At 39.2% G+C, this 26,908-nt stretch overlaps 1 protein-coding gene across 3 annotated transcripts in view; it reads left to right on the forward strand.

Moving 5' to 3' along the window:
• The window catches only part of CCDC85A (coiled-coil domain containing 85A), a 194,136-nt gene that overhangs the window by 139,634 nt on the left and 27,594 nt on the right, over positions 1 to 26,908 (forward strand). For 2 of the 3 annotated variants that reach the window (XM_061211402.1, XM_061211400.1), the window contains exon 3: positions 13,246 to 13,322. The exons of the other annotated variant lie outside the window; for it this stretch is intronic. In XM_061211402.1, the coding sequence (XP_061067385.1) occupies positions 13,246 to 13,322 (77 nt within the window). The remainder of the gene's footprint in view (positions 1 to 13,245; positions 13,323 to 26,908) is intronic. 3 annotated transcript variants of the gene reach the window in all.

Raw genomic sequence — 26,908 nt, forward strand, 5'->3', positions numbered from 1 at the left:
TGTGTTCTCCAGCAGTGAGGAGTGGGCTTTGAGGTCCAGAATTGCACTCTACTAGCTTTGTGACTTTGAGGAGTTACTCAACACCTCTAAGCCTCAATCTTTCATCTCAAAGTTGGGAATAATAATACCTGCTTCTTAGTTTTGCAGTGAGGATCAAATGCATTAGTGCACGTGAAAAATGCCTGTGCCTTTTTAGCGAAGTGCTTGATACATGCTAAATCAAATTAAAGTTATTAGCCATTATGTGTGTCCTCTGACATACTTGCTTGACCAAATTGATTAGTCTGTTGTTGCCTAATAACTGTTTAGTGAAGACAAAAAGATCGAATCCTTGGGAATGGAGAAGAGCCCAAATGAACTTTGAGGTCAGCAGGAGTTTTCCTGGCCAGAACTTGCCCTCCCTCCTGCCCTATGGTCAAGTGTCTCTAAAATCAAAGGGCATGAAAACCTATGTGAACACATGCAGGGTGCCCTGTGTTGGCTGTATTTAATAGGACTTTTGAGATTTATTTCCCATTACAATTTTTCCAGTGGTGGAAAAAAAAAAGCTTGATATCTTAAGTTTAGAATACCATTGTCAAATAAAATGCTTAGATTAAGTAGTGCTTTTATAGTTTTTTGGCTCCTTGTTTTTGCAAACATTCAGTAATTTGTTCTCAACAATGTCATCAACTAATATTCTGTTGTATTGAGATAAGTCTTTTTTTCCTTAGCCTTGTAACTTTCTTTAGTGGAAGGAGTTTTATGTACACAGTTGAGGAAAGAAATCTGTAAGGGTAGGTGTTCTTAAAGAATAGAATTTTTAAATGTTTATAAGCTTCACTTAAACATGTTTAACTGCCCTAATCAGAACTGGTGTACATCTGTCGCATGAGTGTGCTTTATTCCCTTTCTCAGAACATAACAACATCATCTTAAATATTCTGTACTTCTCCAAGGCTTTGTCCATGGTAGATAGTCTATAAATGTTTGTTTAATGAATAAATGAAAGAATAGCAACATAACTTACATATACTGTTAGAAATCTTATCTTAGCTGCCTTTAGCGGTTAAACCACTAATATGGATTATGGCAAAACACATGATAATTGTAACCCAGGAATTGTGGGTCTTAAAGAGTCTTAAATATCATCTATTTCTATATGCATACTTGCGTGAAAACTGAAACCCACAGAACTAGCACTTAGTCACTGTGCTTTACTTTACTCCTTCCAAAATTACTGTGGGAGGGCAAGGGGCCCCAAGAGGAGGAGAAAGAGAGGCATGCTGAAAGGGGGCAGCAGGAGAAAAGCAAAGTGGGAGAGTTGGATTTGAGAATGAAACACAGTGAGAGTAAAGGGGAGAGAGAGAGATCTAATTAAAAGGTACCTGAGCAGAAGATACACAAGCTCTGTGGCCGTGTCTACAAAGGCAGCCCGGTGCTTGCTTGGCTTTCTGAGGCTCAGGGCTGGGGAGGAGGGGGTCGTGGCTGGGTACCTGCCCTGTGGCTCTTCCCCTCCACCAGGCTTCTCTATTCAGACCCTTCTCCAAACCGCAGGCTTTTGACAGCAGCTCTCTACTGGGACTTCCACATTTAAACCACCCCATATCCCTTCTCGGAGCTGCAGAGTCATATATTTAACTGCCTACTCTGGATCTTGCCTTAGATGTCCAGTAGAAATATTAAGCGTAACACGAACAAAATAGAATTCTTGATTTCAAACCCCACTCCTGCTCCATCTCCAAGCCATCTCCCCATCCCCTGGTTGCCCTTGCCGGAAAGGTAGCCATTATCTTTGATTCCTTTTCTTCGTAAGACCTCACATTTGCTCCATAGCTATGCTTTGTCCTTAGTCTCTTTCTCCAGGAGGCTTGTTGAATGTGACCACTTCTCTGTGCACCACGGCTATGGCTCCTTTACAACCCACAGTCACCTCTCAGCCCACCTCCTACAGAGGTCCCCTCAATCATCCCCCAAACTTCACTCTCATCCTATTTTTCTCTGTCTTTCACAGAGCAGCCAGGACGATCCTTTTAAAGTATAAATCAGATGGTGGCAGTGTAATGTACCAATCCCCCTTCCCCAATCGCTCCCCATTCCAAACGGTACAAAATCCCAGCTCGTTACACTGGTTCACTGACACCGTGGGTCTTGTCTCTGCCGCTCCAACTTCATCTCCCCTCACTTTCCTCACTTCTTTCTGGCCACTTGAGTCTTCTTTCTTTTCTTTGAGCGCCTGTGGCTCATTCCCATCTTGGGGACTTTGCAAATTCTGTTCTTGCTGTTTGGAGAGTTCATTCCCAGAATCTTTACATTCAAGTTTCAAGTTGAATGCCTCAGATCTTCTCAGATGATCTCGATCTAAGCTAAAGGGGTGGAGGGTGTACAGGGGAGCAGTGTGCTTATTTATGTGTGTGTCTGCATGTCTGTCTGTCTTGTCTGTCTTCCGTATTAGAGTGTTCCATGAGCAGAGGAGCCCTTTTTGTTTGTTTGCAGTGGACCGTCTATAGCACGTGAAAGAGTGTCTAACACATAGTGAGTGCTCAATGAATGTATGTTAACTGACTGATTACAAAGGGCTTGTTAATACATGCTTAAATAGCTAACAAAAAAAAAGTTCCACAGTATGTGGTCTTTCCAATTTTGTTTATCTAAACTAACTATACTTGTCCATTATCTAACTGCATTCATCCATTATCTATTCATATCACTTTGTGTACGGATAGATAGTGCTAAAACATTGTGAAAACTTTGCTTTTCTTATGTAAGGCAACTATTCCTGAATTGTTACACTGTGAGTTTGTTTGGCCAGCTACTGTTTCGTAGCCACTGCAGAGAGTATATATAGGCTGAATTGAACAACATTTTTATGAATTCCCAATTGATAGAATCCAGATTAATGACGCTTTGCTGTACAATATGATACAAAATATTTTTATTTTGCTGCAGTGTATGACAGTAAAAAAACAACTGTGCATAGGCTTCTAAAGATATCTAAATATACATAAAAAGTCAAAATAATTATCCTAAGAGAAAATAAGATTTTTATAGACTTACTGTCTTGAAAATTTGTTTTCTTATAGATTTGCTTCCTTGTTCGTTCATTGACAATGCTGACAAGATGCACTTACAAGGGGGCCGCATACACTGAAGGAAATTGTTACATTTCTTAAAATGACATCAATTTTTATCCTCTGGCATTGGGAAAAGGCAGCATTTTCTCTGGGAAATGACAACAGCAGCAGCAGCGACATAACAATGGAAAGTAAGACACATTTTAACCCTGAATAGCTGTTAAAATGGTACTCATGCTAAACAGCTCTTTAGAGTTTGAAATATTTTCCATAGAGTCCCCAGTCCTTTAGGCCAGTTCAGTGCTACTTACCTAGTGTCTCCTTCATGGAGTTGATGCTTTCAAAGGGAAAAGTCAAAGTGAAGGCAATTTTAGGGCACACAGACTTCCTGTAAGCCAGACTTCAGTTTCGATGGCTTGCTATTGTGTGATTTTTTTGGTGGAAACCTGACTGCATTTTGAGTTAACTGCCTGAAACTGTTCGGGGAGCAACAAACTTGGAGTAGCAGCCAGAGCAGTTGGGAACCGAATGATGAGGACATTCGTTCATCAGAAATTGACAGGACACCTTCTAGCACATAGCGCTGTGCGAATCATAGGACAGCTCGGAAAGTAACTATAAGGCAAGGCCTTGCCACATGGAGCCTCCAGCTTCTAGAGAGAAATGGAAGCTGAAACAACCAGGTGCCAATTCCCAAGGAATAGGTACAGGTGGATGATAGCAAATAGGCAACAAAATGCCATTCTCTCCCATTTTAAAAACACTCTCATTTGGAAAGAGGAGAAACTTGAAAATTTTTTGGTAATTATTTTCTGGAACAAAGTTAGGACATAGACCCTGATTTTCTTTTCTGTTTTCTAAATTGGTTTATGTGCAAATCATTGGATTTCAATATCCATTTAACTATTATATTTACTCTTTTATAGAAAATAATAAGTGAAAACAATCTGGGCTGTTTCCAAAAACATACCACTTGCATGGCACTAGGGGGATAACACTCGTGATTTTTTTCTGTCAAAGCATTCTTGGAAAAGGATACAGTATTTCCAGCTTTCATTCTAATAAACAGGACAGCACATTGCTGTTTCCTTTTCCTTTGAAATGACAGGTTTTTCTCTTCACGAAGAAACATAACCTGTTTTGAACGGACCACTGCTCTCCGCCCTCCTCAGGCTGCTCTCTCACAGCTCAGAGACCCTCACTCAGGGCCCAGCTGGCACCTGCCCTGTGCCCTCCGCCTCGGTACACCCCTCCCTCGCGGGGAGTGTCTGGAAGGAGAATGTCCAGGTGAAGTTTAAATTCCTCCCAGTGGTATTTCTAACCAAAAGGGGGAACCTTATCAACTTAAGCAGATGTCCAGATGAAGGCATTTATATTGTATTCCAAGATGTTAGTGGCAGAAATGGTTCATGTTTTGCACATTTCCCATAACTGTTTTTATGTGTCTCTTTCTCTTTATCCCTCTTTGTACTCTCCCTCTCTTTCCTCCTCGCCTTCCCCCCCGCCATGTGCCACCCCCCCATAAGACATTTTTTTTTGAGCCTGGTGAAAACACATTTCAGATTTTATTTATTCATTTATTTTTTCTTTTTATTTGGTTACGTCGGGTCTTAGTTGTGGCACACAGGATCTTCATTGCAGCATGTGGGATCTTTCATTGTGGTGCGCAGGCTTAGTTGCCCTGCGGCATGTGGGATCTTAGTTCCCCGACCAGGGATCGAACCCACATCCCCTGCATTGGAAGGTGGATTCTTAACCACTGGACCACCAGGGAAGTCCCCAGATTTCCTTATTGAAATTACCCACCAGTGATTAGATCTGACATAATTTGAGAACCTCCCCAATGTTTCCATCCAAAGTTTAATGTTCTCTAGAATGTTCTTCATGTTCAGTGGCACAACAGAATTGATATTAGGCTCCATTCAGATACAAACCCAGTCTTACCTGGAGTGACTGACAATTGTAGACCTGTACTATGAAATAATTTCTTTTCAGGGCACTCTCTGTGTAATGGGTTGATTGACTCATTCAATAACTTTTTAATGTGCAGACACTATTCTAGGCACTTGGAGTACATCACTCAACACAACAGACAAAGATCCCTGCTTTGTGGAGTTGACATTCTGATGGAGAGAGACAGGGCTTATACAATAAACATAACATATGAACAAGCTAATTTATATGATAGAAAGTGATAAAGTATTTTGAAGAAAAATAAAGAAGTACAACAGGCCAAAGGAGATCAGGAGAATGTGGGGCGGAGGTGGGGGTAGTTTACAGGATTAAAGGAAGAGGACTTGGTAAGTCTCACTGAGAAGCTGAGATCTGAACAAAGACTTGTAAGAGTGAGGAAATTGGCCAAGCAGCTCCCTGGGGGAAGAGCAGTCCAGAGAGTGTGGACGACTAAAGCTAGTGTATGCCTGGGGTGTTCAGGAGCAGAAAGGAGGCCTTGTGGATGGAGCAGAGGTGTGACGTCATGAAGTCGGAAAGGCACCAGGTCCCTAGATCACATGGGGCCCTGCTGGCCTTTTTAAGGACCTTGACTTTTATATGGAGCAAAATGGTGAGCTCCTGTGTGGTTCTGGAGAATGACGTGATCAGACTTAGCATTTTAGAAGGAAAACCCTGGCTGCTGTGGGTTTGAAATAGACTTTGAATGATAGTAGACCTGGGAGAGGAGGCAAAGAGAGAAGTGAGGACACCTGTTAGGAGACTAGTGGGAGGTTGGATTTTCAGGATATTTTGGCGGCAGGGTCAACAGAATTGCCCAGTGGATGGGGAGTGGGGTGTGTGAGAGGGTGGAGCCAAATGCCATGCTAAGGTTTCTGTCACAAAGAAAACCTAATAGTCAAAGGGTTAAAGTCTAGGTTTAAGTGTAAACAGCCAAAGGGAGCACAAGGTTTTTTGAAATTTAAGTAGTGGAGGAAGGTGACAAGACAAACAGATCCCAGTTTCAAGGTGCTGTCCCTTCCCCCTTCACAGCTGGATTCCAGCAGAGGAGTGTTCCCAGCCAGGGCCTGTGCACCCCCCTTTCCTGATGCCTAGAACTCTCTTCTCCAAGCTCTCTGCATAGTTGGCTCATTTGCAGGCTGTAGTCCCCAGAGAGCTCCTCTAGGCCACGCTCCCTAATGTAGCTGTACTTCCGCTCAACCCTGCTAGTTCTCTGTTTCGTTGCCTTTATTGCGCATGTTGCCTTCACAAAGGAGTGTATTTACTCTCCATTGTCGGTCTTCCTCTCTGGAATGTGCACTCCGCGAATGCACAGACCGTATAGCTTTTGCTTGCTGCTGTATCTCCATTATCTAGAACAGTGTCTGGCGCACAGCAGATAATCAGTATTGGGTGAAGACCAAGTCTTGATATTACAGGAAGTCAGTAAGTATGTATTAAATCCCTACGGGAAACACCAACAGTCACTGTGTAGGGTTTAAGGGAATATTTTCAAGTAGCATATTTGGGCAAAAAATGAAAACATGAAAATAAATAACATACAGACAACTAGGTAAAGGAACACCACAAGGCACTCAATATATGATTTCTTGGCAAATGATAAGAAGGAAAATGAAAGAGATTTATGGAGGGAGCAGAATTTAAAACTGTAGAAATATTGATCTTCAGAGGTAAAGGGACTAGCCCAGCAGCACACACAGGTAGAAATCTTTGCAGCATCTCATTGAGTGTTCTCCAAACATTTCCAAGAACACGAATCACGTTATCATCTGAAGCAGTATATTCTAATCTTTGGATATTCTAATTATTAGAAGGCTGTTTTTCATAACGTGCTTAGAGAAATAAGGAGTATGGACTAGGCCGAGAATGATTATTTGGCAGGGGAAGGTGTGGGCAGAGACCCAGAGCTAAGTTGGGGCCAGTGAATAACAGTGAACAGGTTTCTACATGGGAGGAACGGGTAGAAAATAACTATCTCCTATTTCTTTCAGATTGCCACAGAGAGAAGGGTCTGACAAGAGTAGAATTAGCTTCATAGATGAGGGACCAGAGCAAGACCTGACATCATTTTTTACCTACTTAGGACAATTAAAGCTCCCATAAAAATTTAAAAATTCTAGCTCTGCCAATAAAGCAGCCTGAGTTAAATATCCAGGCAAATCCGAAACTGCTGATGCCAACAAGATTTTTTTTTTTTTAATAAGTAAAGCATCAAATTATAGTGAGAAATGTAATCACTTATACTTCTGGAGCTCATACGAATTCTAAGTAGGAGGCTGAACTTTGCTTGCCTGAGGAAGAAAGAGAAACACTTTTAGAACAGTAATAATTTTTTAAATATATAGTTCTGAAGTCATTTCCTTCGGAATGTGTAAAAGCCTGTGGATGGTGGGATTAATTTGGAACTAATTCAAGCAGTGTCTTTAGAGGTTGGGGTTTATTAAAGAGATTGCCTCCAGATTTGAAATCATGTGACTGTTGGACTCTCTCTGGCCGAGGGAGACTCACTCAGTCACAGAAAAGCTAACATCTATGAACCCACAGCAGCAGTAGTCTTCCAGATGATTGTCCTCCTTTATATTCTTCCAAATGCTGTAATTTGTTTTAGAATGGACCATTACCAGATTTTATTTTTCGCCCTGAAATTTTGAAGACCAGACGGCACTTCATCTAATCAAAACTACTCAGAAGTTTGACCAACCTTAGACAGTTGCAAATATCAACAGTAAACCTTTCATGTACAATAATCAGAGTAATCCTTGGCTGATTTCAAGGATGGGATTCCCCTAGGGAGAGAAACACTGCTTTAGAAATCAAGGGGGAAATTAGAGGGTTTAATATTTCAACCAGAGTATTTTCAAACTGGCAGAGAAGAAAGTCGAGCTACTTTATATGATTGAATGCATTTCAGGTAAATTGAAGTGAAATCAAGTCCAGGATATTGTCCAAGGAGAATATCAAGTTATTTTAAAGGTAAAAGTCCATCCAGAATATCTAAAATCAGGAAGAAAAAAGGAGAAGTTAGAATTTAACTATCTATGTGAGAAGCTTGACATCTTAGTGATTAGAAGATCCAGGATGGGAATCCCTGTGATGCCCCAGGAATGAAACAGAATCTTTTGAATGTATATGTATAACTAATCCCCAGTGTTAGAGGCCAAGTTCACTACCTTCTGGGCTTTATTCTCTTATCTGCCAAATGAGTCAGGATGGGGGACCGGTTGGATTAGGGGATCTCTTAGGTACATTCCAGTTCTCAAATTGGAATCAATTAAATGTGTGTTAGTCGAATTCTTATGACTGTTTCTCATACTTGTTTTATTACAAGAGGTCCTGCGAACTTCTACGTGTAGGTTCAGAGAAAAGTGAGATACATGGAGAAAATGGTTTCTGCTTTGAAAACATGCCCAAGATTTACCCAAAGAACCTCTTGAGAATGTCATTGGATTTTCACATTGGTATTGTTTGCTTAACCTGGCTTTTCTAATGTGCAGATGTCCATAGATTTCCCAGGAAAGAGAAATAAAATGCCCTTGGGGGAAGTTAAGAGCAAATCTCACCATTTGCATAGCTGTGATTTGACATTGGCTTTTTAGATCCCTGAATGTGGGACGCAACTTGGCTTTTCCTCCTGCTTCCAGTATGTCCCTCTCTCTTCCTTCATGTGAATTCCTTCTCTCTTCCCTGTTTACAAGAGGATCATTCTTGTCCGTCCTGTGGCTCTACTAGCATCTCTCTGTCTCTCAAGCTTCTGTTGATCCATTAGTCAAGTTTCTCCTTCAGAAGAACTGCAGCCAATATTGATCTTTTTGTACTCCTGCTTCACATGATTTAGCTCTGAATATCATATTACCTATTGCTTTATTTTTTTTCCTCCTTATCGCCCCTCAACTGGTTATATACTTCTTGAAGATAGGATCCTTCTTTAATATATTGTATATCTACATAGAGCAGCGGTCCCCAACCTTTTTGGCACCAGGGACCCGTTCCATGGAAGACAATTTTTCCACGGATGGGAGCTGGGTTGGGGGGATGGTTTCGGGATGATTCAAGCGCATTACATTTATTGTGCACTTTATTTCTATTATTATTACATTGTAACATATAATGAAATAATTATACAACTGGCCATAATGCAGAATCAGTGGGAGCCCTGAGCTTGTTTTCACTTGCCGCTCACTCATAGGGTTTTTTGTTTTGTTTTGTTTTTTTATAAATTTATTTATTGATTTATTTTTTGGCTGCATTGGGTCTTTGTTGCTGCATGTGGGCTTTCTCTAGTTGTGGCGAGCAGGGACTATTCTTCCTTGTGGTACGCGGGCTTCTCGTTGCAGGGGCTTCCTTTGTTGCAGAGCACAGGCTCTAGGCATGCAGGCTTCAGTAGTTGTGGCACACAGGCTCAGTAGCTGTGGCTCATGGGCTCTAGAGCGCAGGCTCAGTAGTTGTGGCGCATGGGCTTAGTTGCTCCGCAGCACATGGGATCTTCCCAGACCAGGGCTCAAACCCACGTCCCCTGCATTGGCAGGTGTATTCTTAACCACTGCGCCACCAGGGAAGTCCCACTGATAGGGTTTTGATATGAGTCTGCAAGCGATTTATTATGTTCTCCGTGCAGTCAAACCTCTCTAGTAATGATCATCTGCATTTGTAGCTGCTCCCCAGCGCTAGCATCACTGCCTCAGCTCCACCTCAGATCATCAGGCATTAGATTCTCATAAGGAGTGCACAACCTAGATCCCTCGCATGCGCAGTTCACAGTAGGGTTCACGCTCCTATGAGAATCTAATGCTGCCCGCTGATCTGACAGGAGGCGGAGCTCAGGTGGTAATGCGAGCCATGGGGAGCGGCTGTAAATACAGATGAAGCTTCGCTCACTCACCCACTGCTCACCTCCTGCTGTGAGGCGTGAGGCCTGGTTCCTGCTTCCTGGGTACCCCTGATGTAGAGTATAGCCTCCTATTTGGCTGTTTTCTGCAGGAGCCTTGATTTTCTTTTGGAACCTCATTCTCAGAGTTCTGAAAGCCAAAATGACATTCTGAAATCTGTTTTAACAGCTGTCAGGCACTGGAATAAATGTAATGATCAGTTCAAATGATAGTACATTCTAATGCAGTTGTGTGTGTGCATGCACATGCATGTATGTATCACTTTATAATAAAAGCACCAATTTTTGTCATGTACTTCTCTTGGGAGCACAGTGGTACTCCACACTTCCTGGGTGTAATGGAAGTGTGTAGCTTATAGTTGACACCACTCTGGAAGGTCCTTGTGTAAGGAAGGAAGAGGAAGCAGCAACCTGGGGAAGGGATTGTAGCAGACATGGTCAAATATATTCCAGCACACAAGGGGCTCCTTTTCTTTCTTACATAGAAGATTTTATCTTTTTTTTCTAATGATCAGCTAGGACTGGGATGTGGATTGCGGTGTAATTTTTTAAAGTGGAATTTCTTATACTTTATTCTATTATGTTTTATTAAAATGTTTACATATTTTCTGTCCCATTATTGGTTATATACTAGTAGTTGGGCTTGGCTAGCCTATGATGCAATAACAAATAAATCTTGAAATCATGAGGGTTTAACAAAACAAATGTTTATTTTTCTCTCATGTCACAATTGAAGGATTGGATGGTTTCCTCAATGGCTCTTCATATAGGGACTTGGGGACCCAGTGATGATCTTCCAGTATATTCCAGAAAAAAGTTTGCCTGCTCCACTCCCATATAAAAGGAGTATATAAAAAGTTTCTTGATGAATTAAACAACTAACAGCGTGAATTCTCTTTTATGCATGCAGATTAACTATACTTCCTGTCCCCCCAAACCCCGCCCCCCCCACACGAGTTTTTTCATTCATCGTATCTGTTCATTGTTAAATAATAATTGCAAAAGAGAGTGAGCTTGGAACAACAGGACCTTCTGGAACATAGCACAGGGGTGTGTAATCCTAAAATGAAATTTGCATTCTGAGAAACTTAAGACTTGCAATAACTGGCCTTTTCTTCATTCCAACCCTCGTAGTGCCCAACACACATCAGTGACGCAACAAATATTTGTGGAGCAAATGAACTCAAAACTTTCCTTAGCTTTGCCTTTACCTTGGAGCTAATTTGCTTTTTTACGTTACCTGTCTAAAAATCTTCCCTATCATTTCCTGTCCCTGCCCGTATTTGCAGTGAATGCTTTGAAACAGAGATCTGGACTTCATCTGTTGTAACTTGACATTAAAAATTGGAGTTAAGGAATGTTTTCCAAATTCAAGAATTTACCCTTTTTTTGGAACTGACATGATGTGACTTTCGTAATGTAAGCAGAAACTTAATGAAACCCTCAAATATGTAAACTGCAAAGATTTAAAGAAGAGAAATAGATTAAAGTGACTGAGGATAGTTACTGAATTAAAATCCATTCAGTGGCATTTTTCAAATGTCACCTGAATCACTCTGTATAGAGTCATTTCGGCTGCTTTCAGTATCACAGCCTTAAGGATGATGTAGTATAGGGACAATAAAGATACGGTGTAAATTGTGAACAAAGGAAAAAAGAATTTTATTTGTTTATGGTTTAAAATAGACTATTTCTGAGCAACTTTTCACTCGAATGACCCTTATCAAGTGGTTGTTTTTTTAGAGTAGAGAGGGGAGCTTGCAAATCAGGCAATCTACATTCACATTTTGATGATCAGCAAATCACTTATTCATTTGCTAGAGTAAAGCGGATTCATGAAATCAATAAGTTGGTTATTCATTTATGCCGGATACTTTTTTTTTTTCCCTTTTGAAGAGTCCATAAAGCAAACACTTAACATTTCATTGAGCTAAAAAAATGAGAGCATATTTCTAGCAAATGTCTTCAGCTTCCTTTACCTTGTGTTTCTGTCTTGTTGAGAAATGCTCAAGGCAAGTCGTCACCATTGGTGTGAGATCAGTGGATGGTTATATTAATGTTAGTGATGGGGACTTTTCTGCAGACATTTGTGAAAACAGGCATGCTGTAAACCGGTTAGGGAAGAGTTTAATTTTTACATTTGTGAATTAAGGACTGAAGTTTCTTATGTATTTTAAGAAAATAAAATGTTACCTTGTTGCTTTGGAGGTCACAAAATGGAATTGGGTTCATATAACCAATTTCCATATAAAAATTAAGAGTTTCCATGATGAATTTCAGATCAAGGTATTAATTTGCATACATATCCATCCTAACTGCAGATTATTAGGGGCTCCAAATGTTTCCTTCTAAAATGCACTACCTTCTTGGCCTTGCCTCTTGCTCTTTTGTGTTTTTGAGGCTGAGGAACATGCACATGATCTGCTGCTTTAAAATTAACTGTGGAAATACGCTCTGGAGGGATTCTTTGGTCATGTACATTTCACTATGCCTGAAATATGTTTGCTCTTGGGTAATGAATGCATTGCAACTATGTTGCAGTATGATGCTGTGCAGTTGATTATTTTGGATTTAATGAAGAAGAGTCACTGTCAGATGGTTCCTCAAAATGAAAACTCCACTTTGCTCCACGTGTGAACTTTTTCATAATGTAAAGCTATAAAATCGAGAGTTTCGCTATGGAACAGATACTAAGCATGATGCTGATTCTGAGCTGTCAGCACACACCTGAGATTGTTGAAGAACTGAAAACAACAAATTTCAAGTCTGCCCTGAAAAGCTTGAGTCTCTGTCATGCTCAGCCAAAATCAAAGTCAAAATTCAGACTAACATTATTTAGCCCTTTTGTATATAGTCATACTATCTATAGATTTGTGAGACGAACAAAATGTTGCTCTTAAGACTTGAAAAGTTTATTGAGAAAATGAAGGGAGCTGGATATTTTAAATATCTTCTTATTTTCTATTTTTTTTAAAAAGACCTTGTAATTTCTCTGTTATAATGAATGTTACAAAAAGGCTTATGTGTGGGAAAGCTTAAAATACATACACAAAATAAGTAGAAAAGAGGGAATAACTGTCTTCAACGTGTCTAATGTTCTGAAGGCTGCATGGTGTGCAGACGCCTACAGTCTTAACCACCTGTAAATTTCTCTGATTCTCCTTAACACTGCAGTTGTTCAGACTGCTTATGGTTTTAATGGCTTCTGTTATTGTTCTTCTGGAGAGAAATCTTTTTTTTCTAAATATCAGATTAAGTAGTCACTACCTGATTTGAATAAATGGAGCCAGAAACATCCTGACAGTGTACCAAACAAGACCCGTGTGTATAATGTGAGTTCTTTCTTTTCAATTTTAGAATCAACCTTGTCCTATGTTAGGCAGCTGGAGGCAAGAGTAAGACAGCTGGAGGAGGAAAATCGCATGCTGCCCCAGGTGGGTGACTTCCAGAAGCTCATAGCTAGTCAGTGTCATTTGAGTTGTAGCATTTTATGTGGAATTTAAAGTCTCAGTTACATGATAGAAATCATTTTGTTAACAGCCATTCATCAATGTAGAGCGTGATTACTTTCCGTAATCAACCACTTACCCATCATATTGTCCAGATTCTTAAGTGTGATACTGAAGGGCACAGATGTCTAAAATATGAATGTAAAATCATTTTGAAAGGAAGAAGAAAGAGAAAATGAAGAGAAGTAGAAAGTGCTTTGATGGTACTGCTCACATCCGTCATGCATGTTGTTGGTGAATATAGGGAACGGACTCTTATTTAAATGGAAAATGTGCTCATTTATGAGCTAGGGAAAGCTGCAGGTAGTTTGAAGAGTTCATATTTTAATTAAATGAGTACTTTCTAAAATTCTTTGTGATGTTATTGAACTCTTTCAGTGAAACAAAGCAATCACAGTAATTGACAGTTTTTACTTTGGGGCTTAATTTTTTTTTCCCTGATGAATGTAAAATGGCACTTTTTCTGGGATTTAACGCCTTGCCATATGTTTTACTGTAAAAACTTTTTCCACGGGCTGATATCTTGGTGAGAATGATGTTGGTTGAGGTCGTGGTTCTTGGGAAATGTTTTGTTGAAGAGTTGAACAAATCTACTCATTCTAGCTTGGTTTCCTTGACAGCCAGGTAAACAGTAATGTATTTTAATATTTCATAAAAAGGAGTTTTCTCAGCATTTAGTCACTAGTGTTCTTTCTACATGCTGGTGACTATTTCTATTTTCATAAGTGACTAAGAGAAAATTAAACCTCAAACAGCTAGTAAACAGTTTAAGTGTCAAGACAAAGACTGTTTATAATTCAGGAGAAGACATATAAACATTAATACAAAGACTTAATTAATGCAAAGGCTTTGGAAAGATATTTTAGGTCTTTTTAATCTTGTTTCGCTTTTAAACTAGTTTTGCTCACTGATGATGACTTGAGCTGTCAGGTACTGCATGTGGGAATGCCTCTCTCTTTCTTCCACTGGCCAGCCATCCAGCTAGAAATCACGAGATTAAATGAAATGAGTCTATTTCTCACCCTTCTCAAACTGTACATATGTCAATGCTCATGATGACAGAAAGGATTATTTGCATTATGAGATAAAATACTACTGGTAGAGTTTTTTCCTGTGCTCTTCTACACTTTTCATTTTTTTAATTTCTTTGCCATTTTCCCTTTTATATTGGATTCAGAGTATGACAGTGCTAATACACTTAACTGACAACATCTAACGTCTCTGTTCCAAGAAACCTAAAAGATGTAATTATTTTATATACGGTTATACCATCTCTCAGGCAACTGGGAATGTAAGTGACAAGAAAGAGGAAAAAAAGAGATATGTTTCTTGGTTTTTCTCTGAGTGAGAATTGAAACTCATACCGAGTATTGAATGAATGCATGTGTGCTGTCTTACTGAAAAAGAGGCACAAAAATAATTATAAGATTGATTTTTAAAAATCTGTGAAAGTGAGTGTTAGAGGCCTTGAAGGGAAATCAGAAGAGTCCTCAACTATACTTGATATGTGTGTGCGTATTTAAATGCTTGCGTAGTTAAGAGTAGAAGAGATTAAACCGCTTTCCAAATAAAACTATTTTCTCCAAATTCATATAATTTTAAACGCATTGCTATTTTTTAACTAAGAAGATTGTTGTTGTTGTTTTTGTTTTTCCCCACAAGAAATGGCTAAGAAAGACCATGTTTTATTGAACCTAAGATGTTATTGATGTGAGAAGCTCCATTATCATGTGTACTATTCAGAAAGAAAAAAATGTTGTCAATTATACCATGTCCAATTCTTGCTGATTTCAGTGATGATAAAATGGAAAAACAATGTTTTAGAATTAAACAGGTCTTACGTGTCCAAAGCACTTTAATGCAAAGAAAATCTGTTGTGTGAAATATGCTGTTGGACTTATGCAATGAATATCTATCTCAGTTCATAAACATTATTTCTGTTAAATTTCTGTATTTGAGAGCGTTGCCTTCGTTTATAGCTAAGATAGATATGATAGAACCACAATTTGCAACTACTTGTATAAACACAACTGAAATGAACAGGGAGAGTAGGTGAGATCTGAGGTTGGAAAACAGTAAATGGACCTTAGAGCAGTGGAAATCATGTCAAGTGAATCCTCGTGGAACTCTGAGACTTGGGCCGACTAGCACAAAGACATATGTAATTTATTCTTAGATGTTTATTGGTACTAAAACAAATAATCGTGAGATTTCCCTGCAGAAAGGATTTATGACTGCATGATGTGAGCTGATTTGCAAGGTCAGTTCAATGTGACAAGCTGACATCCTTGCATAAATTAGTATCAGTATCTGAACACTTGATTTCCAATTATAAGAGCTTGTTCACTGTGCCTTGATTAGAAGGTATTATTTTTTACTCCCAAGTTTATAAAAATATGTCCACTTGTCTTTGGATAAACAGTAATAAGAATATAGTTGGCAATTGGAATTCCAAGTATATCAGATATCTTTTGTGATATCTGTAGCATGGTCCTTTGCTGTTAGTTTAGTATTTAGACTAATTACATAAAACCTTTTCCTGGATGAAGAAATTTCCTTAATGCTTACTTTCATTCCTTATATAAAACTGTGTATAATGAACAGAAAGTCACAACTTTGCTCTAGAAATACATATTTAAAAATAAACAGGATGAGTGTCATAAATGCTTGTGGATATCCTTCTGGTTAGGTGCAAAGGCTTCCATTTCTTGATGTGTAAATGAGAAGGTTCCTCCCAGCTCTTGTATTTCATAGGCCTAAGTGTAATTAAAGCTTGGGTCCAGTCTTATACCCATGCGAAGTTACCAGGTCCCAGAAAGAAGGGTTTTTTTTTTTAGAAAATAGATAGAAAAATGCAGTGAAGATTGAGTTTGGTTCTATCTGGTGGTGAAGAGGAGCTCACAGAAGGCATGGATGAAGTGTCAGTATGGATGCCATGGCAGGTCAGCACCTAGTAAGCACAGAGCTCTTGGCTCTGCCGCAGCCTTTGCAACATCCTCCAAGGATCACTGAGCTACGCTGTACGTCCAGTTAGTAAACGCAGTATTTCAAAGGTATCCTAAAGTCAGAACGGTCTCATTAATTTCCGAAAATGCAGTATTATTTGCTAGGTATTATTCGAAAAGAAAATGCCTTTTTACTTTTGTTTTTATTTTGCGAGGAAGACAACATGAGATCTACCCTCTTAACAGATTTTTAAGCGTTTAATACGGTATTGTTATCTATAGGCATGATGTTGTCCTTCCGATCTCCAGAACTTACTCATCTCGCATAACGGAAAGTTTATACATGCTGATTAGTGACTCCCCATCTCTCCCTGCCCCTCTCCTAGCCCCTGGCGACCACTACTCTGTTCTTGGCTCCTGTGAGTTTGACTGTGTTAGACACCTCATATATAAGTGGAATCATGGGGTATGTGTCCTTCTGTGACTGGCTTATTTCTCTTGCCATAATATTGCCATTTGATCCAGCAATCCCACTTCCAGATAGTCACCCAGAAGAACTGCAGTCAGGATCTCAAAAGAGACATTAGCACTCCTGTGTCTATTGCAGCACTATTAACCATAGCCAAGATGTGGAAGCAACTTTAAAGGTACATCAACAGATGAATAGATAATGAAAATGTGGCATAAACATAAAATGGATCATTATTCAGCCTTTTGAAAAAGAAGGAAATCCTGCCATATGAGACAACAAGGATAAACCTTGAAAATGCTTTTTTGAAAGTTGGTATAAGTGATCACTAAAGATAACCTGGACCTGGGATAGTCTTCCTTGAACACATAAACTAACATGAACATTTTTTACAGATTACGTTTAAAAATATTTCCAACGATTGCATCTACCCTCTCACAATATATACCTGTAATGCTAAAACTGCTCAGACTGGCCTGTCAGCTCCACTATGTACATATTTAATACAATATGAACCCTAAATGAAGATTGTGTGTTACTTAAATAAATATAGCTGCTAGCTATGAAATTTTGTTAACTTTCAGATCCAATGAGGTAAAGTCACCCACAGTGTCATAAGTAAGCATTTTTAAATTACAGACCTGAGATGGTGTAAAGTTGTAGTTGTAAAAGAATTTCATATCAAATTTAAAAGCAACATTTCTATCTCAGGTATATTTACACATGAACACAAGCTTGCTCTGGATAGAAAGGCATTAATTTTCAAATCTGACTAGAACCTGACATATGAGATTGGACAATCCCCTCCCTTAGAAAAAGCATATAAGGTTCACAGAGTCTGGGAGTATAGCCCTGGGCAGACAGCTGATTACAGACAGACTCAGGCTAAGACACAGGCCTATTCAGTGTTCTTTCTAGTGCACACACAGTGCCTCCATCAATCATTCCACACCATTAACTTAATTCACTGGAATTAAGCTGCTAAATCTATTTTTATCTGATTGTCAAATTGTTTTTTTAACCCTTATCTTAAAAATTAACATTGGATCTGCTTAGCCGTCTAAGATTTGTTAGACGTTTATTCTATTCCTGCTTTTAAGGGAAGTATTGTTTGTCAAGCCGCAGTATCATAAATGAAAGAAAAATGCATTTTAGAGCCTTCTCCTCCCTGACATATTTCCCAGATACTTCAGAATCATAAAGTTTTACTGTACAAACCCACAGACCCATATCTGCATGAAAAATTCATACTTAACAGAATGTGGTCAGAGAAGGTCTTTCCGTTCAGATGATTTGGAGGTAGGTGGGTAGGGAAACATAGATACGGTAGTGGTTTTCAAGGCATTTCCCAGTGACATTTGATATTTTAGCCTAAATTCAAAACCCTTGCTTGGATCTCTCTGCTCATTCCATTGTGCTTTTCTTGATGGTCACAAAGGTTTTTTAATCCAGACCTAGCCAATATGTTTATGTGCTATGTCTGCAATGCAGTCTGTGCAAGGAGAAAATATCTTAAAGTGGATAATGAAGAATACCTATCTGATGATTTTATTATAAATAATACTGTCCTTTGAAGACATCAGTTACTTTTCAGATACAACCATAAGGTAAAAACTAATATTTTTAAAGCTATTTTCACCTATCTTGTTTTGAGTTTGGATTTTGCATTATGGAGAGGGCTAAAGACAAGAAGCAAGCAGTTTGCTATAAATCCAAAGTCAATTAAGTACATTTGCTACAAGTCTTACTGGGAGATCTGTCATTTCCTCTAATACTCTGGCACCAACATCTGCTTGGAAAGCACTGTGTGTCCCTTATGCCCCAGAGACCCTCTCCAGAACAAACCACCCACCTCTTGAGACCAAGGTTTTAGAGCAAGTTTTCCAGCATCAGTGTAGGTGCCTGGTGTCCTATGCCTGCCCTGTGCTGTGGGTTCAGCAAATGTGTTAGAAAGGCACTGGCAACTTGGAGCACCACTGAGTGGGCCCTTTTCAGCAAGTGTTTCTCTTTCTGTTGTGCTAGCACACACACAAGAGTCTAATTTTAGGAGTGGAAATGAAAAATCTCCCTCTCATGTAATTCGGTTGCAATGTGGCCTCAACAATGCAGTCTTTCAGTGCTGGGAAAGAGTCAGAGCCGTTTTCAGAGCAGTTCCTGAACAAAGGAAAGAAGCTGTCACCATTGCCAGAAGTGCTGAGGGAGGGTACCCAGGAGCTGAAGAAATCGAGCCCCTCACTTCCATGGCAACACACCCCAGGTCCAGCATCTCATCTCGGAAAAAGCTCCCTCACCTGTGTGCTTATGCAGATTGCCGGCGTTCTGGGCAGAGATTGGGGGGCGGGGAGGGTTGTTTCTCTCTGATATGTAGATTTCCCTCCTGTGCTTTTCCTGTTTTGCTATGGAAGTATTTATTTATTGTGTCACTCTTTCTCCTTTCCACATTTTCTGACTTTATGTTTTGCAAGTCATTTTTGCCTTATCGGGTCATAAATATATGGCTCTTCTAGGGTTGGAATTGCTCTGGAAGAAAAATTCAGTAACTATAGCACAAAAGCAGACACAGAGTAGTGCTTTCGAGGATGCTAAGAGCGAATGGTGGTATCCTTCAGTTGTTATTTGCATGGAAATTACCTTTGTGGCACTCATGAGGAGCAACTTGTGCAAAAAAGTTTTTCATGGATAGCAACTCTAATTATGTTGCACAACCTGAGTAGAATCTGGATGCTACTGATAGAAGAAATTAGTTAAATCCATTAAGGGTTGGTTGCTGCTAGAGTCATATTTGGGGGAAAAATGGACTCCACCAGAGAAATAGTGCTTGTGGATTACAATTTTCTCTAAATCACCATGATTTATATAATTAAAGAAAAGGAAAAAAGCTTTTTCTGTATAGAGCTTTCAAAGGAGATGGGTACTACACAAGTGGTGTGGGTGTATTGGAATAAAAGAGACAAATAGATGTGGGAAGTAAGTTGATGGGGGAAAGTCATGCTGGAGAACCTAAATACATGGAGACTGGATTAAGGGAAAAACGAAAATCTATCAGAGAAAATATCAAAGAGAGTAAAGCTCACAGCAAAAATGTCTAAAGCAACATGGAGTCTCTCAGAGTGAAGGGATTTGCAACATTCTTCTGTCACCCCCTCATGCTTAAGGATTCTTGTTTGAGAATCTGCTACATGATGAGAAATCTTATTTCTCATGAGAGAAAATAGGTGAAATAGAAATGCAACAGGCAACATAGCTATACTACTTATTAAACTTATTAATAGAATTATTGAATTTAAAAGGTACTCCACTGTTAGGGACTGTGGTATCAATAATTCATATTTAACAGTGTTGCCTTTTTATACCTATACTGGTATGTTAGTAATTCTATCACTAGGGCATATTTTTTAAAATGTTTTTTTGATTTGTAGTAGCCATAAAAATAGTAGCATTTTTGTTACCTGTCCTTGGCAGAATTTGTCACCAAAAACAATGGGACTCTCTCAGCACAAAGTTTTGCTGTGTAGTAATATCAACTAGAATCATAGGTATTTGAATGGGAAGCAATATGGAGGAATATTTGGGGAAAATTTGGGATGGAACTACAAGAGAAATTAATGTTGCCTTGTCTTGTAGAAATGGCTCTCTACTCTTATTTTTTTTCTTTTTTAATTCAGAGTGGAGTCAAAAATTTTTTATGAGGTAAAGATGAAACAGTCTTCCCTTTTCTTGCTTTTTCTAAGGGTAAGAAAACAGTCTCAGAGAAAGTGGTGGAAAGTACTGTGTAATGTTTGACTTGGGGATTAAATTAAGCAAATTAAATGTAAATACTATTGAAATATGGATATCAAAAAATGATGAAAACCTGGCTTAGTTGACACTCGTAAAAGTGCGGAGACTCCCGTTGGAGCACAGTCTCACTTTGCTCTCCATTTCCCGCTGGAGGTCACTACCTCTCTGACTGATGGAAAAGAGGCATCTGAACTGTGCTGTCCTCTTCTTTCCGGTTCAAATATTTCCTACAGTGGGGTTTAGGCATTTTTCATGTAAGGGTCTAAACGTCTAGTTTCTTTCTTCACTGTAGCCTGAGGAAAAGGATCACATTTATAACACAATAAAAATTAAAATTGGTGCCTCTTAATAATTGATAGTTACCTATATCAAAATGTAAAGTAGGCAAATATAAATGTAATATAGGCAATGCCTATATATTGCCTAAGTATAAATACAATATAGATAATAAATGTAGTATAGGCAAATAATTATATTCTTTGACAAAGTAAGACAGTTTAAGTAAATAAATTTCTAAGTGATTTGAGACTTTCCTAAATTATACTTAAAAAGCTATCATTGTGTGAAAAATAAGCAAAACATAACGAAGTCGTTTTTAGAAAGCTGAGACATCGTCAGCCGTGACTTTGGACTCTGTTAATAATCAAGTAATTAAAGGAGTCACTGTGAATACGCTAGAACAAGCACTGAATGGGAATTACAAGAACTAGGACTTGGCCTAAAGAGCTGCTGGACCAGGATGATACCCTAACCTCTTAAATGTGAACCTTAAATGTCTTGACTAGAAAAGAGGATTGTCAAAGGTGAGTTGGAAGGTTCTGCTCAGCTCTGCAAATCCATGACTCTTTATCCAGAGAAAATTTGTGTATATGTGTAATGTATACACAAAAGAGGTGTGCCCCTTTTAATTTTGATAAAAAGTTCCCTAAAACTACAGCTTGGCACCATACTGGATCTTCTATTTACAGGTGTGTATTTAGTGTGTATTTACGTCATTTTGGGTTATTCTTCCTCACTGTGTTCTAGAGTTAATAAAATTTCATCAGACAGCTATTAAATTTAAGTAACGTACAGTCTTATGTATAAATCTTTGAGGCTCATATCATATCAAGTGTGCATGTAATGGGGCTCACATACTAGTCTGGGCAGTGTTAGCTTATGTATATTTTGAGAGATAATGTGCAGTCCCCTTATTTATATAAAATTATATGTAATGAACATAAAGGCACTAGTTTTCCCTAACAATATACACATTTAAAAATAACCAAGATGCGTGTAATGAACGCTTATGGATTTCTCTCTGGTCAGATACAAAGGCCTCTGTTTCTTCATTGGTAAGTGTGGTTCCTTTCAGCCTTGAACATTCCGAGCCCAAGGATAAATAAAAGTGTGTGTGTCTGTCTTATACCCATGCAAAGTTGCCAAGTCCCAGAATGAAGGGGTCTGTAATCAAGAACAGATAGAGAAATGCAGTGAAGATCGAGTTGGTTCTATCCAGTGATCAAGAGGAGCCCTCGGGAAGTATGCATGGGTATCACTCATCATCTGGCGAGCACAGGCTCTTCGATCTGCCATGGTCTCCGTGGTACTCCACAAGCATCGTTGAGCGCTGTACTCTACACCCAGTTTGTGAACACAGTATTTCAAAGGGAGCCCAAAAGTATGAATGGTCCTATTACTTTTTAAAAATTCAGTATTACCTATTAGGTATTATCATTTGAGAAAGAAATGCCTTTTCAAAGTTGGTACCAATGATAAAGATCCCCAGAACTTCAGATATTCTCTCCTAAGCACATAAACTAATGTAAACGTTTTTTTACAAATCACTGTTAAAAATATTTCAAAGGGGGACTTCCCTGGTGGTCCAGTGGTAAAGAATCCACCTTACAATGCAGGGGACGCAGGTTCGATCCCTGGTCAAGGAACTAAGGTCCCACATGCTGTGGGGCAACTAAGCCCGTGGGTCACAACTACTGAGCTCACGCGCCTCAGTGAGAGAGCCCGCATACCATAAACTACAGAGCCCACGCGCTCTGGAACCTGCACGCCACAACTACAGAGCCCATGCACCCTGGAGCCTGCACACCACAACTAGAGAAGAGGAAACCCACATGCCACAACTAGAGAGAAGTCTGTGCGCCGCAATGAAAGATCCCGCACGCCTCAACGAAGATCCCGCGTGCCGCAACTAAAGACCTGACGCAGCCAAAAATAAATAAATAAATAAATGAATAAAAAGTCTTAAAAAAGATTTCAAAGGATGTCATATAATAAATGGAGAATGTTATTTCACAAAGTTTTTAAAATTATGAAAGAGATCAATATAGGAAATGTTAGAAAATCAACTTTTATTTACCTCTAATTTATACCAAAACAGTATGTATTCTTTATTTTAAAATGTAACATACTTTTCAGGAATTCAATTATGAAAGAAGCCAAAATAGATTACTGTGAAAAAGAGATGACAAAGATACGAGATATCAGATATTAGTCTTTTGCAGTGTGACTAGACCGAGGAGAATAACACGAGGCCCTGCATATGAATCAAATGGCAGCTATACTGGGATCCACAGAAAGAAGACAATGTTCTTTCAAAGGAAACTTATTTATTGTAGACAACTGTAGGCTGTAGACTAAAGCACCTGAAATAAAAGCCAGCAAGAAGTGGACCGGGCCTTTCTTTAGATTCTGTGGTTGTCATAGAGAATGAAAGAAAAATGGTAGGAGGTCCATTGCGAGCCAGTGATCAGTGTCACTTTTACAGTTCACGTGGAACTCTTCTTTATTATCTTTTAGATTGTGTGCCATGGAGCCTGTATAAACTGGTGGCATGTTGACATACGAAGCTAATGAAAGCATGTGTAGAGAAGCAGTATGAAGAAAGAGAGCGTATGAAATAAATTACAGGCTTCCCCTTAATTGCTTTACGACTTACGGGCCTTTAGTGGCTGGGTAAATAATTCTTAGTAGACTTAGGGTTATTTTAGATTTTAATCTAGAAATTCTACAACGTAGTTTCTGTATTGCTAAGCAGTGGGGTACTTGGAAAAAACAACCCACCCACACGTGTAAATGTGGCATTCCTGAAAGTCATGGTAGACTGTGTTTGCTCAGGCCAGGCCAGCACAGGTTGGGTGGGTGGATGCGATCTGTGCACTCGGCCCCTGGGAGCCTGCCTTTAGGAGCTGCTCCCTCCTCAAGTGTGCAGGTTTCCCTGGCCTCCACAGGCTGGTCCTGACTTTGGCTGTTGACTGGCTGCTATAGTGAGGTCCTGGCCTTTCCCCAAGGCTCCTATGATCAGGTCTCGCAACATTCCCTGGGCTGAGAAAATTCCCCAACTCCTGCTTGCAATCCACCTTGTTCCAGGCCCAAAGCCTATAGAAAAAGTACTTCTTACCACAGGGTCCTAGTGTTTAAGCCCAGAATCAGAGGTGGGACGGAAGAGGTACTAGTAGTGAAGGGACAGTCTATTCAAAGATCGTTCCTCCCTTCTGAAAGTATTTCATTATCCTTGTTTCAAGTGTCTCTCCCTGGTCTAATTCTTTCCTTTGGGAGAACGTCTTGTCCTCAAACTTTTCGATATCTCACAAAAATCCACTCATCTCAGATACTTGTGATCTCAGGAGTGCTTAGTTGAGGCACACGGATCATCGAGCCCTCTTTCAGAATTTTTATCCACTTTCAGATTTTTGTAACTTCCATAATATAGTTTGGAGGAGTAGAAGCAACTTTTGAATTATTATTTTTTTAAAAAGAAAAATAAAACACAAGGAGACAGCTAACCTTGCTTTAAAATCCTTGGACTAATTAGTATTTTGGTAGTTTTATTCATACAGCTATTGCCCTTAGCAGTTTATTAGAAAAAAGATTGGATACAGAAATGTAAGGATCATGGAGGAAATGTAAATTTGATGTAAATGTAGTATAGCAAATAAAGGAATTCGATACTGTCTTTTCTTGACCTAAGATGCCTCTCATTTGCAACAGAACAACATGTGAAGCAGAAGTTCTGATGTTTGACAGATAACAAATAACTAATAAACCCAGGCGCAGATGGGAGCCATCCTGGACTTACATAAAAGCTGGCTCTAAGAAAGGCTTTTTAATAGTCAAAATATTTCAGCTGTTTTTGCCATTCAAGACCGGTGTGTCTTAATGTCAAAAAGAGAATTTTTTTATTTAAACATTTTCATATGCTAGGAAATTTAATAACCCTAACTACAGAAATATCATAAAAGTAAAACATAAAATACACACTCAGAAATAAATCACAACTCCAGTAAATTTGATCACAAATAAATTGTGTGGGAATGATGGGTCTTTATCCTTTTGGATGCCTGGCATGTATTGAGTGCCAGAAGTTAACAGAAGCTACAGTTAGAACTTGGATGCTTTCTTTCTGACAGAGTTTTAGACAGAGGGGACTTTAGCAACTGCATTTTGAAATTTGTTATATTGTTTGGGACTAATTCCATTCACTTTTCAGCCCCTGTTCTCATCCCACTCCTATTTTAATGCACAATTCCTTAACCAGCAAAACTCACATGCGTTTGTTGATGAGTTCTGCAAATGGTAACGTAGTTAGTGATGGCAGCTCACATTCATTGCCAATTGAAAAGGACTTTGGAGAGGTCCATTTAAGACTGGACCCTCTACTAAATGGTCATTTGTAAAGAAGGTGGCTTATGTGGCCTCACAGCATTTGTTTTATTAAAGAGGATTCTCTTGGTTAGGGAAACCAGTTATATTGAGCCTTTGACACTTGAGAACAAGATCAAAATGGGCATGAGAGCAGGTAAGGGCAGCTGCCCTTCCAATGTTTTTCACTTAAAATAAGCGCCCTGCTCAGGATCTTGATGTTGACAAGGTTCTTCAGAGTCAGTTACCAGAATGTGATAAGACATCTCTCAATTCTAGGTGGTTTCTCAGGCCTTCAGGGCTATAAATGATGCCAGAGTAATTTGTGAGTCAATAGACTTTAACTAGTCTTTAAACCAGTAGAAAATGTTCGATTTCGTTATCACATTGATTTTTAATACCTTATTGCCTTATTAAACTGTGCTTTTTATTTTAGATGTATCTTTATGGTAATTCTGTTTGAAGGCATCAATCCTACTGGTTTTAAGCGTTTGTTCAGAATCTTAAGTCTTTAGGGCCCCAGGAGAGACCCCATTATAGGTCATTGAAAAGGATAGTGTCCAATTCTTTTATTTGTATATGTTCTTTCTTCTTTTAAATGATGAGGTTGTAACCTAAAATGGACCTTTCTTTCTGTGAGAAACAGCTTGGACCACAGCAGGATGGATGATTTAGAAAAATCTGTGACCCTTGCAGCTGGGTCTGCCTCAGGGCACAGGATGTGATGGTTGAATCACCCGTTCTACCCTGGAGGCTTGTTTAGGTCACGAGCACTAACCAGAGCCTGGGTATCAGCTGACGTCCTGGGTATTGGACCGCCACTGAGTCCATCTGGGATACTGAGTCCCATCCTGACCTTGGCCCCTATGATTATCTCTATTGCAGGTGAGGGTGTGTTCACTAATGGGCAGAGGCAAGGTTTGTGTCCAGATTTTCTGTTACCACTAGTCTAGCATTCTTCCCATTTTGCTGAAACTTGTCACGTGGCAAGTATGTTTCTCTTGAAGCAAGTTAGCTTTGAAAACACCACGACCGGCACCATCACCACCACCTCCATCCACGACAAACCTCTGGTGTGGTATCATTGGGGTGTGAATTGGGAATTAGCCAAGAAACCCCGTTTATTTTCTAGTCCATCTGTTTTGCTATTCACTGAGAGTTTCATCGCTCTAATAATGATCTTCTCAGCATAGGAAGATCTCAACCTTTTATCGATCTTAAGGACATTTCTAGTCTGTAGATAAATGATTACTCAGGAAAAAATATTTGTCCACTTATCACTTATCTTCTGGTTCAATTGTAGTTTCTCTTTAGGCTGCTTGCCTCCTTCTCTAGAAACTTCCCAGACTATTCTAATCTGCAGTGACCTTGTTATCTTCTAAACCAGGGGTTGGTGCTTTTATAGTAAAGGGGCAGATAGTAAACATTTTCAAGTTTGTGAGCCATATGGTGTGTTGCAACTACACGTCTGTCACTGTAGCACCAAAACAGCTGAAAACAAATGCAGAGTATCTAAATGAATGGGTTTGGCTGTGTTCTGATAAAACTTTGTTTATAACACAGGAGAAAGAGGCTGGATTTAACTCCAGCAGTAGTTTGCTGACCCTTGTCCTACACTAAAAATATTTATGTGTCAGTTGCTTGGGTTATCTGTTAATATTATTTTTAAAAAATTGGTC

This window comes from Eubalaena glacialis, chromosome 14 (assembly GCF_028564815.1).
Source record: "Eubalaena glacialis isolate mEubGla1 chromosome 14, mEubGla1.1.hap2.+ XY, whole genome shotgun sequence".
NCBI classification, from domain to species: domain Eukaryota; kingdom Metazoa; phylum Chordata; class Mammalia; order Artiodactyla; family Balaenidae; genus Eubalaena; species Eubalaena glacialis.